Source organism: Gastrolobium bilobum, unplaced genomic scaffold (assembly GCF_033153095.1).
Source record: "Gastrolobium bilobum isolate Gb01-03AN ecotype WA unplaced genomic scaffold, APGP_CSIRO_Gbil_v1 utg18492, whole genome shotgun sequence".
Classification (NCBI taxonomy): domain Eukaryota; kingdom Viridiplantae; phylum Streptophyta; class Magnoliopsida; order Fabales; family Fabaceae; genus Gastrolobium; species Gastrolobium bilobum.
Genome location: NW_026896253.1, coordinates 158,704 through 177,613, shown reverse-complemented (window position 1 = coordinate 177,613; position 18,910 = coordinate 158,704). Strand labels below are relative to the sequence as shown.

Genomic DNA, 18,910 nt, shown 5'->3' with positions numbered 1-18,910 from the left:
TTGTTTGAATTTAATAATGTAGAAATTGACAGATATAAAGCCATTAAGTTTGGTTTAGTAGTGATGGATTTGGGTAGTTTGTATTAGATTACGTGTTTAATTTTCATTTGTATCAAAATAAAAATAAAAATCGCCAACAAAGGTGGACACAGTTGGCTAAGGGTTTGGTCCATACCCCTCAAGGGCATGGGTTCAAACCCCGCTGGCCGATGTGAAGACTTTGTTGGTGGGTGATATGTAATCCCTCCCAGAAATCTTCAAAGAGGTTGGGGGGTCTTCCCTTACCTTAGTGGGATACAGGTGTCTAACTCCGCTTAAACTTTTTTGTATTACAAAAAAAAAAAAAAAAAAAATCGACAGATATAAGACATGCCACAAGAATATAAATGTTGTGATTTTTTAAATTTAAAATCTCTCACTAAATTTTGAGATGTTCATCTTTGATGAGAGTTGAAATGATACACGCTATTTTTTAAATTATGATAATCTGTTACCTTTTTATACCCATGATTCAAAGTGTTAGATGCCGGCTATCACATCTTACTTAATTGGTCATTGAAAGCATCTTGAGGGGAAATGAATTCAAAAGAAATAAATTGGTTTTGGTTCATCCATCTATATGTATATTTCAGTTTTCAATCAAAAACATGGTGATGGTCCTAGGTTGATTCTAGGCAACTATGGCACCAAACCCATAAAAATTAGTTTGATTCTTGCATTGCTCAACCAAGTTCTTTTGAGACATCCTTGAGATATATAATATGCAATTTTTATAAGAAGCAATATTTTTTATTTTTTTTTTCCCAAACAAGCCTTAATGGGTAACATACAATAGCACATTTAGTGGCTTAAACTCTCAGTTAGCTTCTTTTTATGTTTTTTTCTTCTTTTTTCTAGCTTTATTGAGAACAAAGTACTTCAGATGCAACCTTCCCCGGATCAATAACCTTGTTCAAAGCTTGTCATTGAAATTCTCTTTCAGCAAAAAGAAGTCTTCTTCCTTTATTAGAGATCAGGTGACATGCTTCTCTTAAATAAACCAATACTAGAGAAGCAGTTGGCATGTATCGCAGCCACTCAGGGTGTCATTATGGTATTGATGGCTAGACACAGTAAGAAAATAGACCTTGAGGGAAAAAAACAATTATGAGGATAATTTTAAGGATGTGATGTAGAAATATAAGTGTAAGACCCTATATAATTGGTCATTATTTCAATCATTGCAAATCAAGAGTGTTAGGCACCGGCATTTATCTTAGAGATAGAGATAATTTTATCACTAATACATATATAAAAATGTGTGATGTTATATAAAGAAAAAAAAGAAAAAAAAATATAGATCCCTATAAGAGATAAAATTATCTCTTATAACATAAGAAACAAGAGGTTGAATTTTTTTAGGGAAAAGTTTACCAATGCCCATGTGGTTTGCTTCAGAATCATTTATGCCCCTGTGATTTTTTTTCTATCACATATACCCCTGTGCTTTGTAAAAAATAAGAAACCACATGGGTATATGTGATAAAAAACATACCCTTTTACAAACCACAGGGGCATAAAGGATTCTGAAGCAAACCACAGGGGCATTGGTGATTTTTTCCCATTTTTTTACTACCTCATTTTTTTACTATCAATTTACTATTACTTTTCAACGGTTAGATCCTACTTTTCATTCAATAATCTCTGAAAAAATCTCTAAAGAGAAAGAAAAGAAAAATAACTTTTAATGTAATAATTATATTAGAATTGTAATAGATTGATAGTGAAAAAATGGGGTAGTAAGAATATCCTCTTCAATAAACAATAATATTTTTATCTTACAAGAGGAAGTAAAAGCAATTTTGCTTCTTGTCAAGTGGAAGCATCATGGATAGTTGTCTTATTGGAATTTTTATATTAGCCAGCATGAGTGCATAACTAGTCTTGCAAATGCACTAATACGTTACTTTTTGTTTTCCCCATCTGAATATCTTTGCTCTTTCATTGTTTGTTGTTTTCTCCTTGATGATAAACTAGTTTAGTATATTGCCTCAATCAGTATTCTACACATAGTTTTTTCAAAATATTCTCATCCCAAAAGTAATTTATCATCAATTTTAAAAGGGATGCAATATTTCCTATTAAAAAACAGTTTTGTATACATATAAAACTTTTATAAACTCCTCACAAATTAACGAAGCATCATTTTATAAAAAACAATAGTTATACAAATTTTAATTACACATGAACTACACAAAAATCAAATGTCTTGCTCAAAATGTTAACTTGTATGAAAAATAATGAGTGAAAAAAATTCAATCACTAATTTTTCAAATATATGGAACTCATGTAAAAAAGGTATATGCAATTAATATGATACTTACTTCTTCTTTTTTTGGTAGAATATGATACTTACTTTATATCTACTTAAAGATTCTTAATCCCTCATTTAGGGTGCATTTAGATAAGTTAAAACAAAAAAAAAACATTTTTATAACATAAGTTCTTTTGGATTATTTTTTCAGATGTTATTATTTTTAAATTACCAGAAAATCATTAAAACTGTTTGTTTGAAGTTCTTACGTTTTTTTCTTAAGAAACTTATCTGATTAAAATAAATTGTAAACATATTTCTAAATTTAAAATGTCTTTTTCTTAAAAAAAAATACAAAAAAACGGACTTTTATAATTTTGTAAGAAATTTGAGATGATTTTGTCCCATGTAATTCATAATTAAATTTTAATACAATTTTAATTTCTATTTCACAATTGATTATTTTACAACATTATTATTTGATTTTATTGGATTATTGAGCTCCCATCATTTTCAGATAAGGTATGTTACCTTCACGTATCCTTTTGCATATCAACTAACATGTTGACAAATTGGAATTGTACACTTCAATTAAAAATTAAAAAATTAATAAAATTGGTGTATTTTAGATATGTAAATAATATATAATTCTTTTTCATTTATCTTTAGGGCCCCAGCAAACGTTAACTATTCAAGGCAAAAGGTAAGAAACGTAAGAAGATGATTCATTTCAAGGTTCAACCTATACTTAAAATAAGTAAGGGTTGAATTTTGTTCATAATAAATGTTCCTTCTCTCTTTATCATTAACCTAACCCACTGGTTCCCCTAAACTTGCTGCTATTGTCTTATTATTTTTATGAAATTATTAAATGTTGATTGGACTTAATTGACTTAAACAAACCAAAGGTCACACAGTCAGAAAACAAAAAAAAGAAAAAAAAGAAAAAGAAAAGACAAAGAAACAAAACTCTGTTCTCTGTCAGTATATGACAGTCAAAGGGTGTTAATTATGATTCTATGAATTTGCCAAACAAAAACAATGATTCTACAATGTGTTGGAATCATATCAGTAAGCCTATTTGGGAACAGTGATCATTGTGTCACTGTTCACCAATTTTTGTATCTAAATGTCATGCGAATAGTGTTATTTTTCAATTTGCCACGAAGGCAAGTTCGCTTCTGACACAAGCGACCTCGGTTTGCTGACGTGTCAGCTTCCTGGTGGTGTCAGAGTTCGCTTCTGATACAGGTGACTTCGGTCCCAATAATATTTTAATCAAGTTCGCCTACATGGTAGGCGAACTTCATTTTTTTTGAATTTTTTTTTAAAATTTAATACTTGTTATTCACTAAAAATGTGACACGTCAACAAACCGAGGTAGCTTGTGTCAGAAGCAAACTTGCCTCCGTGGCAGATTGGGAAATAACATTGTTCGCATGACATTTAGGTAAAAAAGATGGTGAACAGTGACATTTTGGTCAGTATCCCACCTATTTGTTCAATTCATAAATCATGATTACAATTTACATATTTTGGCTTTTTCACTGCTCTTAAGCAAAATTTAAGATATATTATCGGTTTAATTCAATTGAAAAATTATTTATTAATTTAATGTAAATAAAATACATATAGCGAAACTTATGTAAAAGTCAAAAAGCATTTGTTACATGTCACGCTCAACAAGACGCACATAAAGTACAGAAGTGATTTGAACGTGCACCATTTAGAGGTAATAATATGGGTTGAGTCAAACAGGACGAGTTGAGTTAAGGTTTTCAACTTGTCAATCTACTTCAACCTGCTCTGCTTAAAAATGGATCAAAACGGATTCAATCTGCAGGGTCATAATAATAATAATTATTAAATTATAAATTTTTATGATATCTAAATTTTTTTATCTTAGTATTTTTTAGAAAATAATTTTTTTTATGACAAATGTTATCTATATATGGAGACAAATAAGTTTCTAAAAAATGTTTAAATGAATATTAATATACATTTAAAATTGAGATTGAAAAGAATTAAGAAGAGTGTGAAATAAAATTAAATAATATTATAAAATTCATAAAATATAATTTATTTATGAATTTTAATTATTTATTTAATTGACAGGTTGATGAGTTGATTCGCCAACCCACTATAAAATAGTGTGAGTTCTTTTTTTCAACCTATATTCAGCGGCGAACCAATCCATTCCATTTTTTATGGATTTACGAAGAGTCGGACGGGCCAACCCATATTAGCATCTCTAGAACCATCCGAATACACGTATAGTATTGTGCTGATTTTTGTACAAATTACACATGGAAGTGATACACAACTTAACTCCCTTAAGCGTTAGACTTGCATTAAATTAATAAATAATTTGCAAAACAATTAAACGGGTAATATCATAATATGTTTATGTTTTTGCACAAGAAGGATAAAAAAACACATATTTTCTTTCTTTGGGCTAGTGAGTCTCTTTAACTGTTTGCGTGATCACTCATTGATGAAGCCAAGCTTGTTTGAAAGAGATGGCAATGTGGAAAGGCAAAATGAGCGTGACTGCCATAAAGGAAATTTAAAAAGGAAACCAAAGAGAGAGAGAGAGAGAGAGAGAAACCAGAAAAAAAAAGGAAAAAAAAAACCACCAAAACAACACCCAATGTGGCATAGCCACAGACACTTGAAGAGATCTTTGTTTTCAATAAATTAGAAGGAGAGGGGGGGTTTTTGAGAGTTAGACCAAAGTGGGTCATAAACACACGTCGTGTTCAGGCAAAATCCATGTGCCCACATGCATGATTGAGAGAGAGAGAGAGAGAGAGAGAGAGTTTCAGAAACTGTTACAAGTTATTGTAGACAGTCACTATTATATTTATGATCTCACCTTCAACCCCAGCAATAGCACCTGCAGTGTGGCAGCACTAATAGAAGAACACAAGAGAGAGACACAAAAAGGACCCAATAAGGAAAAATTGCTCAAAACCAGAACTTGAATCCAAAGATAGGAACTTTTAATGTTTCTAAGCAACTTTAGTAGCAAAAGTCATAAAGGGGTGTGGTGATTTTTGAGTTGGAGTTGAAAAGATGAGGGGAGAGATGAGGAAGAGTGATAGTGGTGGGTATGTGAGAGCGGATCAGATAGATCTGAAGAGCTTGGATGAGCAGCTTCAGAGGCATCTGAGTAGAGCATGGACAATGGAGAAGAACAAGGAAAAGGAAGAAGATGATGAGGTTGAAGGAAGGTCCACAAGAACAAGGCAAGAATGGGAGATTGACACTTCCAAACTCATCATCAAAGCTGTCATTGCTCGTGGCACTTTTGGAACTGTTCACCGTGGGATTTATGATGGCCAAGATGTTGCTGGTAATCTCTTTTTTCTTTTCTTTTTTCTCCTCTTTCATGCACTGCACTCTCTTTTCTTTGGAGTCACAATTGGATAATTCTTGGTTTCTAATGATGTAACTGTTTCCAGAAAAGGAAAAAAAGAGAGGAAAAAACATTCATAATTTTATAATCACCTTTTCCCTCCCTTTCTTGCACCTTTTTGTTTAACACCACAACCACATACACATGGAATTAGGCAATATTTGTTTACTTGGAGAAGCTCATGTACTGGTGTTTTTAACTGAGAGTTTTGCATAATGTGCAAATGCTCCTGAACTGCAGGTTGATGATTTGCTTAGCCTTCTTTCATGTAAATGCCAAGATTCCATGGACAAAGTACCTTTTCTTGAATTTATGTAACTCTTATTCATTTGAGGTCTAGCTTTCAATGGAAGTGCAATAAAGGATCATAAGGAGTTGGTTAAATATGATGTATTAGTGTAACATTTAAGTCTTTCTTGGTCAGCAGATCCGCTGCTTTAAGTTTTGGTGGTTCCTCAACTCTTTCAAATACTGGTGATTTCATTCTGTTTATACCTTTACAATCAAACTACAATTTCTGCTCTTCTTTAAGGAAAGTATAGAGTTGGAAATGAGTCCATATTTTACTTTCTTTTATTTCTTGAGTTCTTTAAGAAACCATTTTAAGTTGATACGTTTTTGTTACTTTATTGACTGTGAGCCACAACTAGCAAGCATTGGAACTTTGTAGATCTAGATTTACAAAATCCGTGATTCACAAGATTGATTATCTTTTCCTTCTTCTTTTTTTTATCTTTTTTCTTTTCTCTTAATTTTTTTCTAGAATTCACAAGATCCAGTTGACTTGACAGTTATGTGCATGAACTTTACCATTCTTCTTTTCTTTTTTGAACTTTCATGTGTTCTTTTTTATTACTGACTGGCACTTGATTTTACTACTATGAGGAGGGTATAATAATGGAAAATAAAATTGATATAATTGAAACTGTTGACTGGTAATTACTGGTTATTATGTTGCCACATACATACATCTTCTACTTGGAGTTAGCTATAGGAGCTCTTTTCCTAAGAGTTAAAGCCATCAGTAATATTAGTGCCCCTTTTTAGTTTTTTATGATTGTCATACATTCTTATCTTAAACTGTTCCTGGATGCTAAACTTGTTAACCCTGCAGCTTTCTACTGAATTCTGAATAAATGAATAGCCCAAAGTAACTTGTGAATCTCCAGGTGATTTGATATTAAGTAGTTTATCTCTTGATTTGTTTTTGCAGTTAAGCTCCTTGACTGGGGGGAAGAGGGCCATCGGTCAGATGCTGAAATAGCTTCTTTGAGAGCAGCTTTTACACAAGAAGTTGCTGTTTGGCACAAGCTTGAACATCCTAATGTAACAAAGGTAATATTTAGGTCTTTTTTTATTTTTGTTTATGTTAACCATGTTACCCCTTTACTTGTGTTGTTGAATGGAAGACCCCAATAGCTTACTGTTACGGGTTTCTTACGTGCCTGTCATTTGCTACTATGAATCAAATCAGATATGAACAGAAAGTATATATATAAACCAAAGGAAAGAGGAAAGATAAATGATAAAGAAGTGCACACGAATTGAATCAAACATTCCAGGAGGAAAATATTGCCTGAACCTCAGGCTGTTCTGTCTCTGCATCATATGCATGTTATATCATAACTTGACATTTATGTCAAATGAATTCTTCTTAATGTTTATTTTCTTTTGTACTATTTTCTCTGTTATTTTTGGGGGTTGGGAAGAGAATTGTTGGCAGTTGGGTGGATGCAGGCTACATTAAGATCCACATATGGGAAAATACCTTTGTAAGTGGATATGGCAGGAGTTTGGTGTCCGGTCGTAAGGATCCCCGATAGGCAATACATTAAATTTGCTTCATAGTTAGGGATGTGGAATAAAATTGGTTAGCAGGTAAATCTGTCATAGACATTGCTATTAATCTAACTTTTCGTAGATCTCTTCGTTTCGTTTATGTTGGCTAAGACAATCCATGGTTGAAATGGTTACAATCTATTTGGCACTCACTGTATTAGGCAAGTTTAAGCAGTAAAATGCATGGGGCTGAAGGAAATTGCTACCATTGGGTTTTCCTTCTGGTATAGGTTTAAACATTACATGAGAGTTTTCTTATTCACGCCTACTGTCAAATCCATTTTGCAGTTTATTGGGGCAACAATGGGAACATCAGAGCTACAGATACAAACGGAAAATGGTCATATAGGCATGCCCAGTAATGTTTGTTGTGTTGTTGTGGAATATTGTCCTGGGGGTGCACTGAAGTCTTATCTCATTAAAAACCGGAGAAGGAAGCTGGCTTTTAAAGTGGTTGTTCAACTGGCTCTTGACCTTGCAAGAGGGTCTAATCTCTATGCCTAATCTGCATCGTATAAGTTTAATATAGTAAATTTTCTTTCTAAGCCTGACAACTTTTTATTGTTTCCTTTGTAGGTTGAGCTATCTCCACACAAAAAAGATTGTACACAGAGATGTTAAAACAGAAAACATGCTTCTAGACAAGACACGAACCTTAAAAATAGCTGATTTTGGAGTAGCTCGTATTGAAGCTTCCAATCCTCATGACATGACTGGTGAAACTGGAACCCTTGGTTACATGGCTCCTGAGGTATATGCTTCAATTCATCTGAAAATGTCTCTCTCTCTTGTGCATCAATCTTTTGGGGTTTGTTTCGTGCACCCATTTATATCTAGTCGTTGCCTCTACTTACATAAGATCTTCAAACTTCTGGCCTATGGTAGTAATCACTCTATCTACATGTTCTGCATACCTTGCTCTATGGTCTAAATAGGTTCTGCTTAACTATTCACTGCTCCTGCTAATGGTGGTTAACTCTCTTTAGATATATGATCCTTAGCATATATTCTGCTAATTTTAAAATCAGTTATAAATAGCTTGGCTTTGCATAAGTAGTTCATGTTTTGTTTAAATATTTTCAGATCCTAGATATTGGTATATTGAACTTACCTGAAGAATTCTACATTGGGCAGGTTCTAAATGGTAATCCATACAATAGAAAGTGTGATGTATACAGTTTTGGCATATGCTTATGGGAGATATACTGCTGTGACATGCCATATCCTGACCTTAGCTTCTCAGAAGTGACTTCAGCTGTCGTAAGACAGGTATATTAAATGTATCAAGTGTCTTTACCAGTATAAATGAACACTTATAACTTCAGGAAAATTTGATAAAACTACTACTTAGGAAACACCAACAGATTCAACTGTTGATGGTTTTCTATTTCCCCTTTATTTACAAACGTTCATATGCAATCATGTCTATTGTTGATACATCCCTTGCTGGCTGTTTTTACTGTAATTAAGATTCTTTATGGAACTGCAGAATCTGAGGCCAGAGATTCCGCGTTGTTGTCCAAGCTCTATTGCAAATGTGATGAAAAGATGCTGGGATGCCAATCCTGATAAGAGGCCAGAGATGGATGAAGTGGTGTCCATGTTGGAAGCTATTGACACATCAAAAGGTGGAGGTATGATCCCTCATGATCAGCCTCAGGGTTGTTTATGTTTCCGCAGATATAGAGGTCCTTGAAAGATTTTTCACTGCCAAGGAAATCGATTATGGAGTGGAGGGATGTTATATTTTATTTCATTGGAAGAAATAGGGAAGGAAGACTCAAGATGGAATACACAAAAAGTGTTAAAAGGCCATAGTTAATGAAGAGCTCTGCAATTACTTTGTTACTTTGTTGGGCTATAATTTTTGTAAAGCTAATTGTGCTCCTCATTGCACCCATTTTTATAATATTTCTATGTAAGTTATACACTTGACAGTAGTAGCATGGATTGGTTCAATACCAATATCAAAGTCCTGATGGATCATTTGATGTCCTATGAGTGTAGCAGTCATCTGTTTTGGCTAGAATATTTGATTTTGTGGTTCATTACTTCCCTTTTTGACGAATGAAATTATGTTAAAACGAACCTGCAAAGGATTAACAGGTTCATAATAGCACCACAAACAAAATAGATAGTTCACAATGCGAGAAATTTGAATAATTTGGACCATTAAAAAAAGGGTTACAGGTGTTATTTAATGGCTTGCATGAAAATATGTGATCAATGTGTAAGTTTGTGCTACAATACAAATTTACGCAATTGCATAGGTGGCTAATCAACAACCTCAAGTCAAAATATACTTTGCTTTAAAAATTTTGTAGAGTAACTTTAAACAATTCAAAAAACGTTACAAGAAGATGGACATTAAATCCCAGAATGCATGGTTTGCAAATACTAACGAACAACATTTCTCAAACAAGTGACTTAAGTTGGAATAGTTCGTACAACTGAAGCAGCATGTTCAGTTGTTCACTATGGCTGTTACACAAATTTAACTTCATTTAATCCCATATTGAGAAGGTTTCAATACAATAAGCCAATTGACACAAATTTCATTCCAAACATCATCTAAAACCATGTTCTATAATCAAATTTCTATTTCAAGTTATCCATCAATTATGTCATCTAACAAGTTCATCATTATAGGATAGATTATATTTACCATCATTTTCTCTTACCACTTTTTATTATCAATTTTGTTTTTGTTGGATTAAAATCAAATCAACAGTTGCAAAATAACATTAAGTGAGAACCGTTAATTTGATTTTGATCTAACGATAACAAAATTGGTAGTAAGAAGTGATAAGGAAAAAAAGATAGTAAATATAACCTCCTTCGTTGTTATTAGGATTGTTTTGTCTTTACCTCTGCCATCTATGTGACATCCTTCCATTAGAGAGGTTCTGATTGAGCTGTCCATGAAAAGTTCACTGTGTTCTATAATTGTTTCTGATATGTTAAAATATCTTCAATCTTATTTTTTACCTTGCAAATAATTGTTTTTGCTTCTAAAAAAACTCTATCTAATAAGACATCAGCTACATGAACAGAATCACTTAGATCATGTCTTCAATAATCAGGGGATGTTAGAGTATTCAAGTTTGATGAGTCTCATATTAGTTGGTAATAAACTAAGTGAAGTATATATAAGTGAAATGACACATGAACCCAATACCTTAAGGTTTTTGGTTGAGACATGATATCGAATCAACTTAGTAGCACTGGACTAGCTTAGTTCATTAATGGTGGTCCCCTGCCATGAACCGGCTAAGAGGGGGGAGACCTTTGTTTTTATTAATCAGTGGAAGGATGAATCAAAGTGGGGTCCACTGTTTTCAGAAACCATGTTCAGGAACTACTCACTCATTCAGAGGCTGCCCACAGTTTTGTACACACCGTTTATATTAGAGACTGTGATGAAAAGAGTCTATTTAAGTGCTAGTGCGTATGTTAATGTTCCAAAAAGCTCACTCATATATTTAGTTTGCTCTACACCATCAAAGTTATGAGAGTGTGTGTTTAGAAGCACCATTAAAAGAAAAAAGAAGCAATAAGTACAAAGTTGGAGGTTTGATTCATTTATTTTATTCCACTTTCATGTAATTGCTTATAAGATTAATTAACATATCATCTTGTACAATAGCCTTTAACACCTCAATAGCTTATAAGATGAAAAAGGACAATGTAATTATCCTTTTTCTTAAATAAATATATAATTTGGCCTATACAAAACATTATTTGCATTGCTTTAGTTATAAAAGATGTTCGATTTCTAAGTTGTCATTTCGCTAATATTATTATCTATTTATTTGTTGGTTTTAGGAATGCATCATTAAGTAATATAATGTAAAAACATTGTACAAAGTCACCTTCAATCCTTCAAGCAAATTCCTATTAAATAAGTGGTTAAAATATTTTTCACTTTCTAAAAAAAAAAATGCATTGATATTTCAGAGGTGATAAAAGAAGGAAATTCGTATATAACAAGGAAAATATATTTCTCATGTTATCTAATCTCATGTAACATATAAAAAATGGATGAGATCCACTTAGACAAAAAGAACCATTCCACAAAACCACCGAATTGTATATAAAAGGAAAGTGCACTAACGATAACTATCATTATATATATGTAACACTACTCTGTTAAAAATAATGTCATTGGACTTTTGGTCTTGTGATCACTAGGTAATGAAAGAGTGTTGCTCCTTGAAGTTCAAATTCATTCTATGAATAGACAAAAATAAAATAAAAAGTAATATCTCTTCTCATATGAGTAGTTCCAGTACATGAAAATCAGAAACAGTATGACCTATCAATTTCTTGACTGAACAATCATAATTTTATTGATGAATTGATTGGATGAAAGTTACAAGCCGTTGCCAAATAAGTCTTAAAACAGAAAACAATCTCAAGCTGTTTAACTGAATGCTAAGTTCTCCTAAAATGAGTACTGGTTTCTAAGAACAATGGAAACAAACTTGGTGAAGTGAACATTGCAATGTCACAGCCTCCATTCCCTAATAGCCTTGAAGCAAGTGCTAACAAACACTCATGTGCAGCATTCAATAGCATTAAGCACAAAAAGATCCTTAGCCAGCAATCTTGTAGCTTGGATTCACCAAATTATCCAAGCCAGAGACTACTTGAATAGATTCTATAACATCACCAACCTTGAGATCTGCCAAGATATCCTCATTTTCTGTTACATAGCCAAAGACTGCATATCTACCATCCAATATGTTTGCATTACTTGGAGTTAGCTCACTTTCTTTCAATAGCCAAAATACTTGGCTAGAGCCAGAGTTGTCCTCAAATTCCTATTCAACAACATAAAAGGAGTAAATAAAAGCAAAAAAGATTAGCATGCTCAAAGAATGGTGATGTCAATGAATAGATTTCTCACATCTCTTGCCATTGCCATTGTTCCAAATGCATTAAACGGAAGCTTTGTTTGAGCCTTGTATAGACCAAGCTCCTGTCCAAACAGATTATATCCAACAACAAAAGAGAAAGTTTTCAACCTTGAGAACATATGAGGAACATGTTTGGAAATATAATATAAAATACAGTTCAACATGATATAAAGTGAAATTTCATGCAAGAAACTAGTAGTTGAATTTGATAGGTTGTATCTAATAACTTCAACATTGAGTTTTAAAAATGCATAAAGTTCACACAACTTTTTTTTTTCTTAATTCAAATGCTAACTCTTTCTTGTAATTCTCTGACTCACATACACTTAGCTCACTCCTGGCTGAGTTTGCTAACACATTATACAAGTGCAAATGTACAAATATGTAACATGCCCCAAGAGTGATAAACAATTAAAGCTTACCTCTAGAGTTGCTCCATAGACAGGTGCCTTTTCCCCAACCACCATAATTTCTAATGGTATTGTCCTGGTTTTCTCTGTACTTGGATCAATAAAACCTTCAGCAGGGCCTTCAGGGTCACCAGTTTGGACAACAAACCCATCAGCTGCAAAAATAAAATAAAAAATTCAAGACTATATTTGTGAAAGTGTAACTAAAGAGGGCAGCAAGACAGAGAAACCAATTTTGGATATCCATATACAAAATTACAGACTTCAACAATGGTAAAGGATAATTCAGCTTCCATCACATACAGATAAAGTACTGTTAATTCAGTCTCATTAATTGTTAATAATATAAATGTATACAACCTTTCATGTCATTTCCTGCATTTGTGGCTCTGTGCAATGAGTAAAACCAGTGTACATAGTGTCTGTTCTAAAACATTCTTTTCCAAACCAGCTATAACTAAAAGGGAAATCAAGAGCAAAAATACATGTCCAATAAACATCAGATTTATTACCTCTCTGGATTTCCATGCCATCATAGAAGTGCCTTTCTACCAAGTCAACAAAATTTCCAGCAGTTACAGGGGCATTATAACCATCAAGAACTATGTGGAAAACACATTCATCCAGGTTTGGATTGTCTTTAACTTTGACCTTCATATCCACCGCGGCTCTCCCCTTCAATAAAGGCATATTTTGGTATTCCTCAGGTACTTGATATGGGAAGCCATCAACCATGTCTTCTTCAACACTGCAGAAATGCAATGCCCCAGGAACATCTCAGCTGCAGTCAATGAAAGGTTATATATGAGAAAAGTCTTTCTCAAGAAGATTAATCTTCCTAGTCCTCCTCAATTTTCAATTGTTAGAAGGAGGATACAGTTTTGTTTCGACATCTGAAATCATGGCAATTTCCCCTCACAGGAATTGTAACAAAACTCAACCCAGCGCAGTTGATTAGACCGATGATCCAGAGACCAGGGCGATTTAGTTCTCTAATTGGACTGGAATTGCATTCAATCCAGTCAGAAGCAATCAAACTCGGCGGATTTTCATCAGCAGGCATGAATAGTATAGCTATAAAACCTGGCCCGGCAATTAAGACTGATGAATCGGGTTACCAGAGGCCAAGTAAAGCCTACAGCTAAGTCAAAGCAGATCAAACTTAGCAGGTTTTTATCAACCAAATCAGTCTTGAGGGGTCATGGTCATGCTAAACTGTGTAGGGTTTGTAATTGTCTAAATAAAAGCTCTAAAAATGTACTAATAAACTGGTTGCCAATCTAGTTTGCACTATCAAGTTGTCCAATTGAGAGCTTTTTATGGGATAATTGACTAAATGTGACTGATAGAACTGGACCAGAAATTGGAAACAATAGAAAGAAAATGTCAGAATTTCATTGAATATCCTCCTCCAACTCTGTATCAATGGGCATCTAAAGATCACAAGAGAAGAATAGTGTACAAAAGGAAACTTCCCCAAGAATTTGAGAGCCTAATTTCTCCCTCCAAAACAAACTGACCAACTAACTTGATTCACTTACATTCTCTCCCTCTATTTATATCCCATCTCTGCTACTGCTGTTAGAGGACTAACTAACAGACTCTAAAAACCTCTCTAACAACTTTAACTAACAAGGCCAAACTAACAGAGGCTGCCCCACTTGGCTCTTTGGGCCCATCCTTATTTCTACATATACTTCCCTGATTGGGGGCCTGTTGCTAACAAACTCCTTGTGGCACAGTAAGTCAGACATTTAGATTTTAAGCATGGTTTGGTTATATATAAACTGAATAACTCTATTCACTGGTGATCCACTAGTTGAACCAATGGCCTAACCTGTTGACTAGGTTGATGGTTGGTCAAGGTTTAATTACTTTACCCTATAGATTTATTTAAGCTAAAAGCCTACTTATATCATCGAAGCAACCAACCCTTGACAAAGACCCCTTTATGGAGCACATCTTTGGTACTACAGGAGTATGTACTCATTTACTAAAAATAGGAAAACATGGGACGTAGATGTCAATAACCAAAAAAGGATGGGTAAAATGGGAAAAGTTGGTTACCTTACTTTTTTCCCAATTTAGTAAAAGATGTACTCAATCTTCAACACTACGGGAATACTGAAGATATTTTCCCCTTTCTTAATAACTGACAAATAGAACAGACGTTTATAGTACAAATCATCATGACACAATGAAAAGCGAAAACATTTAATGTGGTACAAGCCATCACCTATTTCGTCTAAAAAGATAAAATAGTCATCCTATTTCTCATTGAGCACATGTATGGAAGGATAGGGTCCTTATGTGGTTCTTGTAAGTGATTTAGTGATTGAGATACTCACCCTCCAACATATTGAAGAAGCTCTTTCTGTTTTGGTGCAACTGCATCTCGATTCCTATCCTGTATTATCAGTTCAAGCTCGTCCATACCAGCTTCCAGCTTATTGAGCAGTTCAACGCCATGTTCTTTCTTTGATTCAGCTAAACCTGATACAATTAAAGTCTTCCCTTGCTTGAGGGTTCGAGATGCCTGCCTCACATTCTACATTCCATGTAAATAAATCAATTTATATCCTAAGGAAAATAAGAAACACAGAAGCTCAAACACCATATGCATGGTCAATACACCTCCAAGATAAAAGAATAAGAATCTTATGTCTTACTCTTTCCACAGAGTCAAGTGCCTTGACTCCAGCAATCTTGAGACTTTCTGTAATATCTTCAAGTGGTTTTTGTACTTCTCTAATTGCCTTATTGTCAATAGGAAGAGCATATCTCAACAATGCCCCAGGGTCCTTAATCGGAGGGCCGGATATCAATACGGACAGCTCAGGCAACACAGGGTTAGCTGCGTTGGCATTGGTAGGCCACCCCAATGTAGGAACTCCTGTTATTAACCCAACCGCAAGTGCTATAGATATCGCGCAATTCTTGAAGGAAAATGACCTCCCTTCCTGCACCAAAATATAACACAATAAGCTTTGGAGCTTCAACCATACATTGTAGCAATCTCAAGTCACATTGAAAACATAAGAAGACAAGGTAAATGAACAGAAAAGTAAAAGATCTATACAGAGATAACAACTCAGCAAATTAGCAATGCATATGATTCCCAACTATTTATAATTTATAAGTATTACAGGAGATTGAAGCAACTAATCATAACTCGTAAGGGGCACAACAAGTCATTAATAATACACTAATAGTTTGCTTAATGCTTTTAATTCTAGGCTGGAATACTTGAGTGTAAATGGGGAATGGGGCAAATGCAAGCCCCATTCAATTAAATCTGCTTTCAAGTGCAATAGTTCTAACTTCTACTTGAAGGCAACACTGCAGATGTTTGATGCAGATTGTTTCAAATTTAAAACCCCCTTACCATAGCCCAGTCCTAGTGGCTTGCTTAGGGTTTATCTTCCACACCAAGATGTCTAGAACTTGCTTTAGATATTATTCTCATAAGTTCATTCACAGTCTTGTTGTCTTATCTATCCATTTATACTATTCCCATTTATTGTTTTACAAATTTGTTGTATGTCAACATGACATGAAAAAAAAAGAGAGAGAGAAGAAAGAAACAATAAAATGCAAACTTCAACACCCAAATATCCATTCTGAAGAAGATTAAACCAAAAGATTGCTGATGAAGTATCATACCCCCACCCCAGATGAGCATAATCTTCATTCATGTGAAACAAAGAGCATCTAAAAAAAAAAAAAAATCAAATTTTTAAGACGCTTACATGTTTGTTCTGAAATTCAGAATGTTGGGGTGGTTGGTAAGAGCAACGATTATTGAAACCTCGAAGTCCAGCATTGGTAAGAGAAATTGGGTATGTAAGACGTTTAAAGCGTGTATTGGAGTTGAACAATGTAGGGGTAGTGGCTGCAGAAGCAAAGCAGTGACAGGGGATAATTGCTGCCATTGAAATGATGTTAAAGAAATCAGAGAACAAAACTCATGTGAAAGAAAGATAGAGAGAAATAGACAGATAGTAGAAGTGATAGTTAGATACAAGTAACTAGATAGATAAGGTTTTGGTTGAAGTTGAGGTTTGTGTCTTGTAAGAGAATGCCGCTAAAAGGGCATCATTAGAGGAACATCATCATCCATTCATCTTGATGTTCCAGATAAGATAACATAATCATTGGGCCCGCGTAAAGTACACACGATCTTTTTCCTAGTATTTTTGGAAATTTTTACGTAGGCACGCCAATTTTAAGGATAGTTAACTTTGTAAATCATCATTATTAAATTATATTGTAGGTTGTAATAACTTTATAAAATTTTAAGGAAAAAGTTATATTTATAAATTTTTTGTTTACAAACTATACTATATCTGATTGATATACACTCTTGAGTGAAGTTTGACAGTTCAGACATAGTGTAATTTGTAAATTTGTACAAAAAAAAAATTACAAATAAATCATTTTCCAATTTTAAATAAGCTTTTTGTTTTTGTTTTTAAATAAAAAAGTTTAAATAAGATTAGATACCAGTATTTCACTAAAATTAGAAAAGACCCCAAATCTCTTTGAATTTTTTTGTAAAAAATTACATGTTACTTACCAATAAAATTCTCACATTGACCAACGGAATTTAAACTCACACTTTAGATATCAACCAAACCATTAATCAATGGGTTATGTTTATCTCATTTTACATGAGATAAACATCTCTCCTACACACACAAAAAGGGATTGGGTCCCACCATTTTTTTTCTCTCTCTCCTCTTACATGTGGGTCCCACTTATACTTTTGTTTCTACAACATAAGATAATTCTTTTCCTACAACATAAGAAAAATATATCCCTTAATCAATTGTGTCCACTTTGTTGGCAATAAGCTTTTTGTTTAAAAGTTGTTAAAGAGGTTCTTATTTTTAAATAGGTTCTTACTCATTAACTTTTATCAAATTATAGAGACTTATTTACAAACTCAAATAATATATAAAGACTTATTTAATTGTACTTTCCGTCATATAGATCGTCATAGATTATTTGAATTTACTAAAATTAATTATACATTTTTATAATTTTAATTATTTTTGTTATAAAATATTTTCATATCCTAACTACCTACCCAAGGATCCCTTAAAGAATAACTACCCAATTATCCTAACAATATAAAACAGTAAGGCTAGAGTCCCTATCCCAACAGACAGAAAGGAAGTTAAATTCAACTACAACGGGGAGATCTACATAAGCCCAAGAGGTAACCCTTATAAATAAGAGGTTAAAGACCCCAGGTAGATACTCTGAACTCATTTACTACTTCTGCCCACACTGAGCACACACTCACGTCTCGGCTATAAGCCTATTGCTTGTGCGCAGTGATGGAGATATTGGCTATAAGCCAACAAAAATACCTATCCATAGAATATCTCTGAGCGCATACCCTTGAGGTATCATTATACGGTTTAATCGAACAATTTTTAATCTATATTCTAAACTCTACTTAAATTAATTACGTATATTTTTTTAAAAATTATATATGATTTTTTTAAAAAATATCTTTCAATTTAATTTTTTATATTTTATCTAAACTTAAAATATTCTTGCACGGAATAATGTTTGTTAATTTAGAAAAAAAAAATTAGTGGAACAGGTCTTTGAACTTTATAAAATCACTCAAATTATGGTGGATATTAGAGTATATGAATAATATTTCATAATATCTTAATGTATTTTAAAACAACTTTTAATATCTTATATAATTTCTTAATAATTTTTTATTAATAGAATCTTAATAATTTTTATTTTATTTTATGTTTCATGATTCATTTCTTTACTTAATTAGGGTCTCAATATTAGCATAAATATGGAATAACGCTTTGTAATTTATATCACATTGTATCAATGCCAATTTAATATTATTCATTCACCTATAACTTCATGACTTTTAATTATGAAATTATCACTAAACTCCTTTTATTTACTGATTAAATTGAAACTGATAATCACATTATTTTATGAGTTAATTAGTATATAGAAATTTTTAATTTGTACATATCTTTAAAAAATC

General features: G+C 33.1%; 2 protein-coding genes across 2 annotated transcripts; one reads left to right on the top strand and one right to left on the bottom strand.

The window, feature by feature from the left end:
* Positions 1 to 5,067: 5,067 nt before the first annotated feature.
* LOC133298473 (serine/threonine-protein kinase STY13) lies at positions 5,068 to 9,586 on the top strand. The gene is made up of 6 exons (XM_061497762.1): positions 5,068 to 5,648; positions 6,925 to 7,046; positions 7,839 to 8,035; positions 8,127 to 8,301; positions 8,685 to 8,819; positions 9,040 to 9,586. The coding sequence occupies exons 1-6, from the start codon at positions 5,369 to 5,371 to the stop codon at positions 9,244 to 9,246; spliced, it is 1,116 nt and encodes a 371-aa protein (XP_061353746.1). The 5' UTR covers positions 5,068 to 5,368; the 3' UTR covers positions 9,247 to 9,586.
* Positions 9,587 to 11,796: 2,210 nt separating this feature from the next.
* Positions 11,797 to 16,891, bottom strand: LOC133298475 (peptidyl-prolyl cis-trans isomerase CYP38, chloroplastic). The gene is made up of 7 exons (XM_061497765.1): positions 16,629 to 16,891; positions 15,549 to 15,839; positions 15,228 to 15,427; positions 13,392 to 13,627; positions 12,892 to 13,034; positions 12,460 to 12,531; positions 11,797 to 12,373 (listed from the first exon to the last, which is right to left on the bottom strand). The coding sequence occupies exons 1-7, from the start codon at positions 16,809 to 16,811 to the stop codon at positions 12,146 to 12,148; spliced, it is 1,353 nt and encodes a 450-aa protein (XP_061353749.1). The 5' UTR covers positions 16,812 to 16,891; the 3' UTR covers positions 11,797 to 12,145.
* Positions 16,892 to 18,910: the final 2,019 nt, after the last annotated feature.

Coding starts and splice junctions, on each gene's coding strand:
- LOC133298475 (XM_061497765.1), bottom strand. CDS start 16,811: ATGGCAGCAATTATCCCCTGTCACTGCTTTGCTTCTGCAGCCACTACC. Junction 15,428..15,548: donor CACTTGACTCTGTGGAAAGA/GTAAGACATAAG, acceptor CATGGAATGTAG/AATGTGAGGCAGGCATCTCG. Junction 12,532..12,891: donor TCTATGGAGCAACTCTAGAG/GTAAGCTTTAAT, acceptor CTGTTTGGACAG/GAGCTTGGTCTATACAAGGC.
- LOC133298473 (XM_061497762.1), top strand. CDS start 5,369: ATGAGGGGAGAGATGAGGAAGAGTGATAGTGGTGGGTATGTGAGAGCG. Junction 5,649..6,924: donor TGATGGCCAAGATGTTGCTG/GTAATCTCTTTT, acceptor TTGTTTTTGCAG/TTAAGCTCCTTGACTGGGGG. Junction 7,047..7,838: donor AACATCCTAATGTAACAAAG/GTAATATTTAGG, acceptor TCCATTTTGCAG/TTTATTGGGGCAACAATGGG.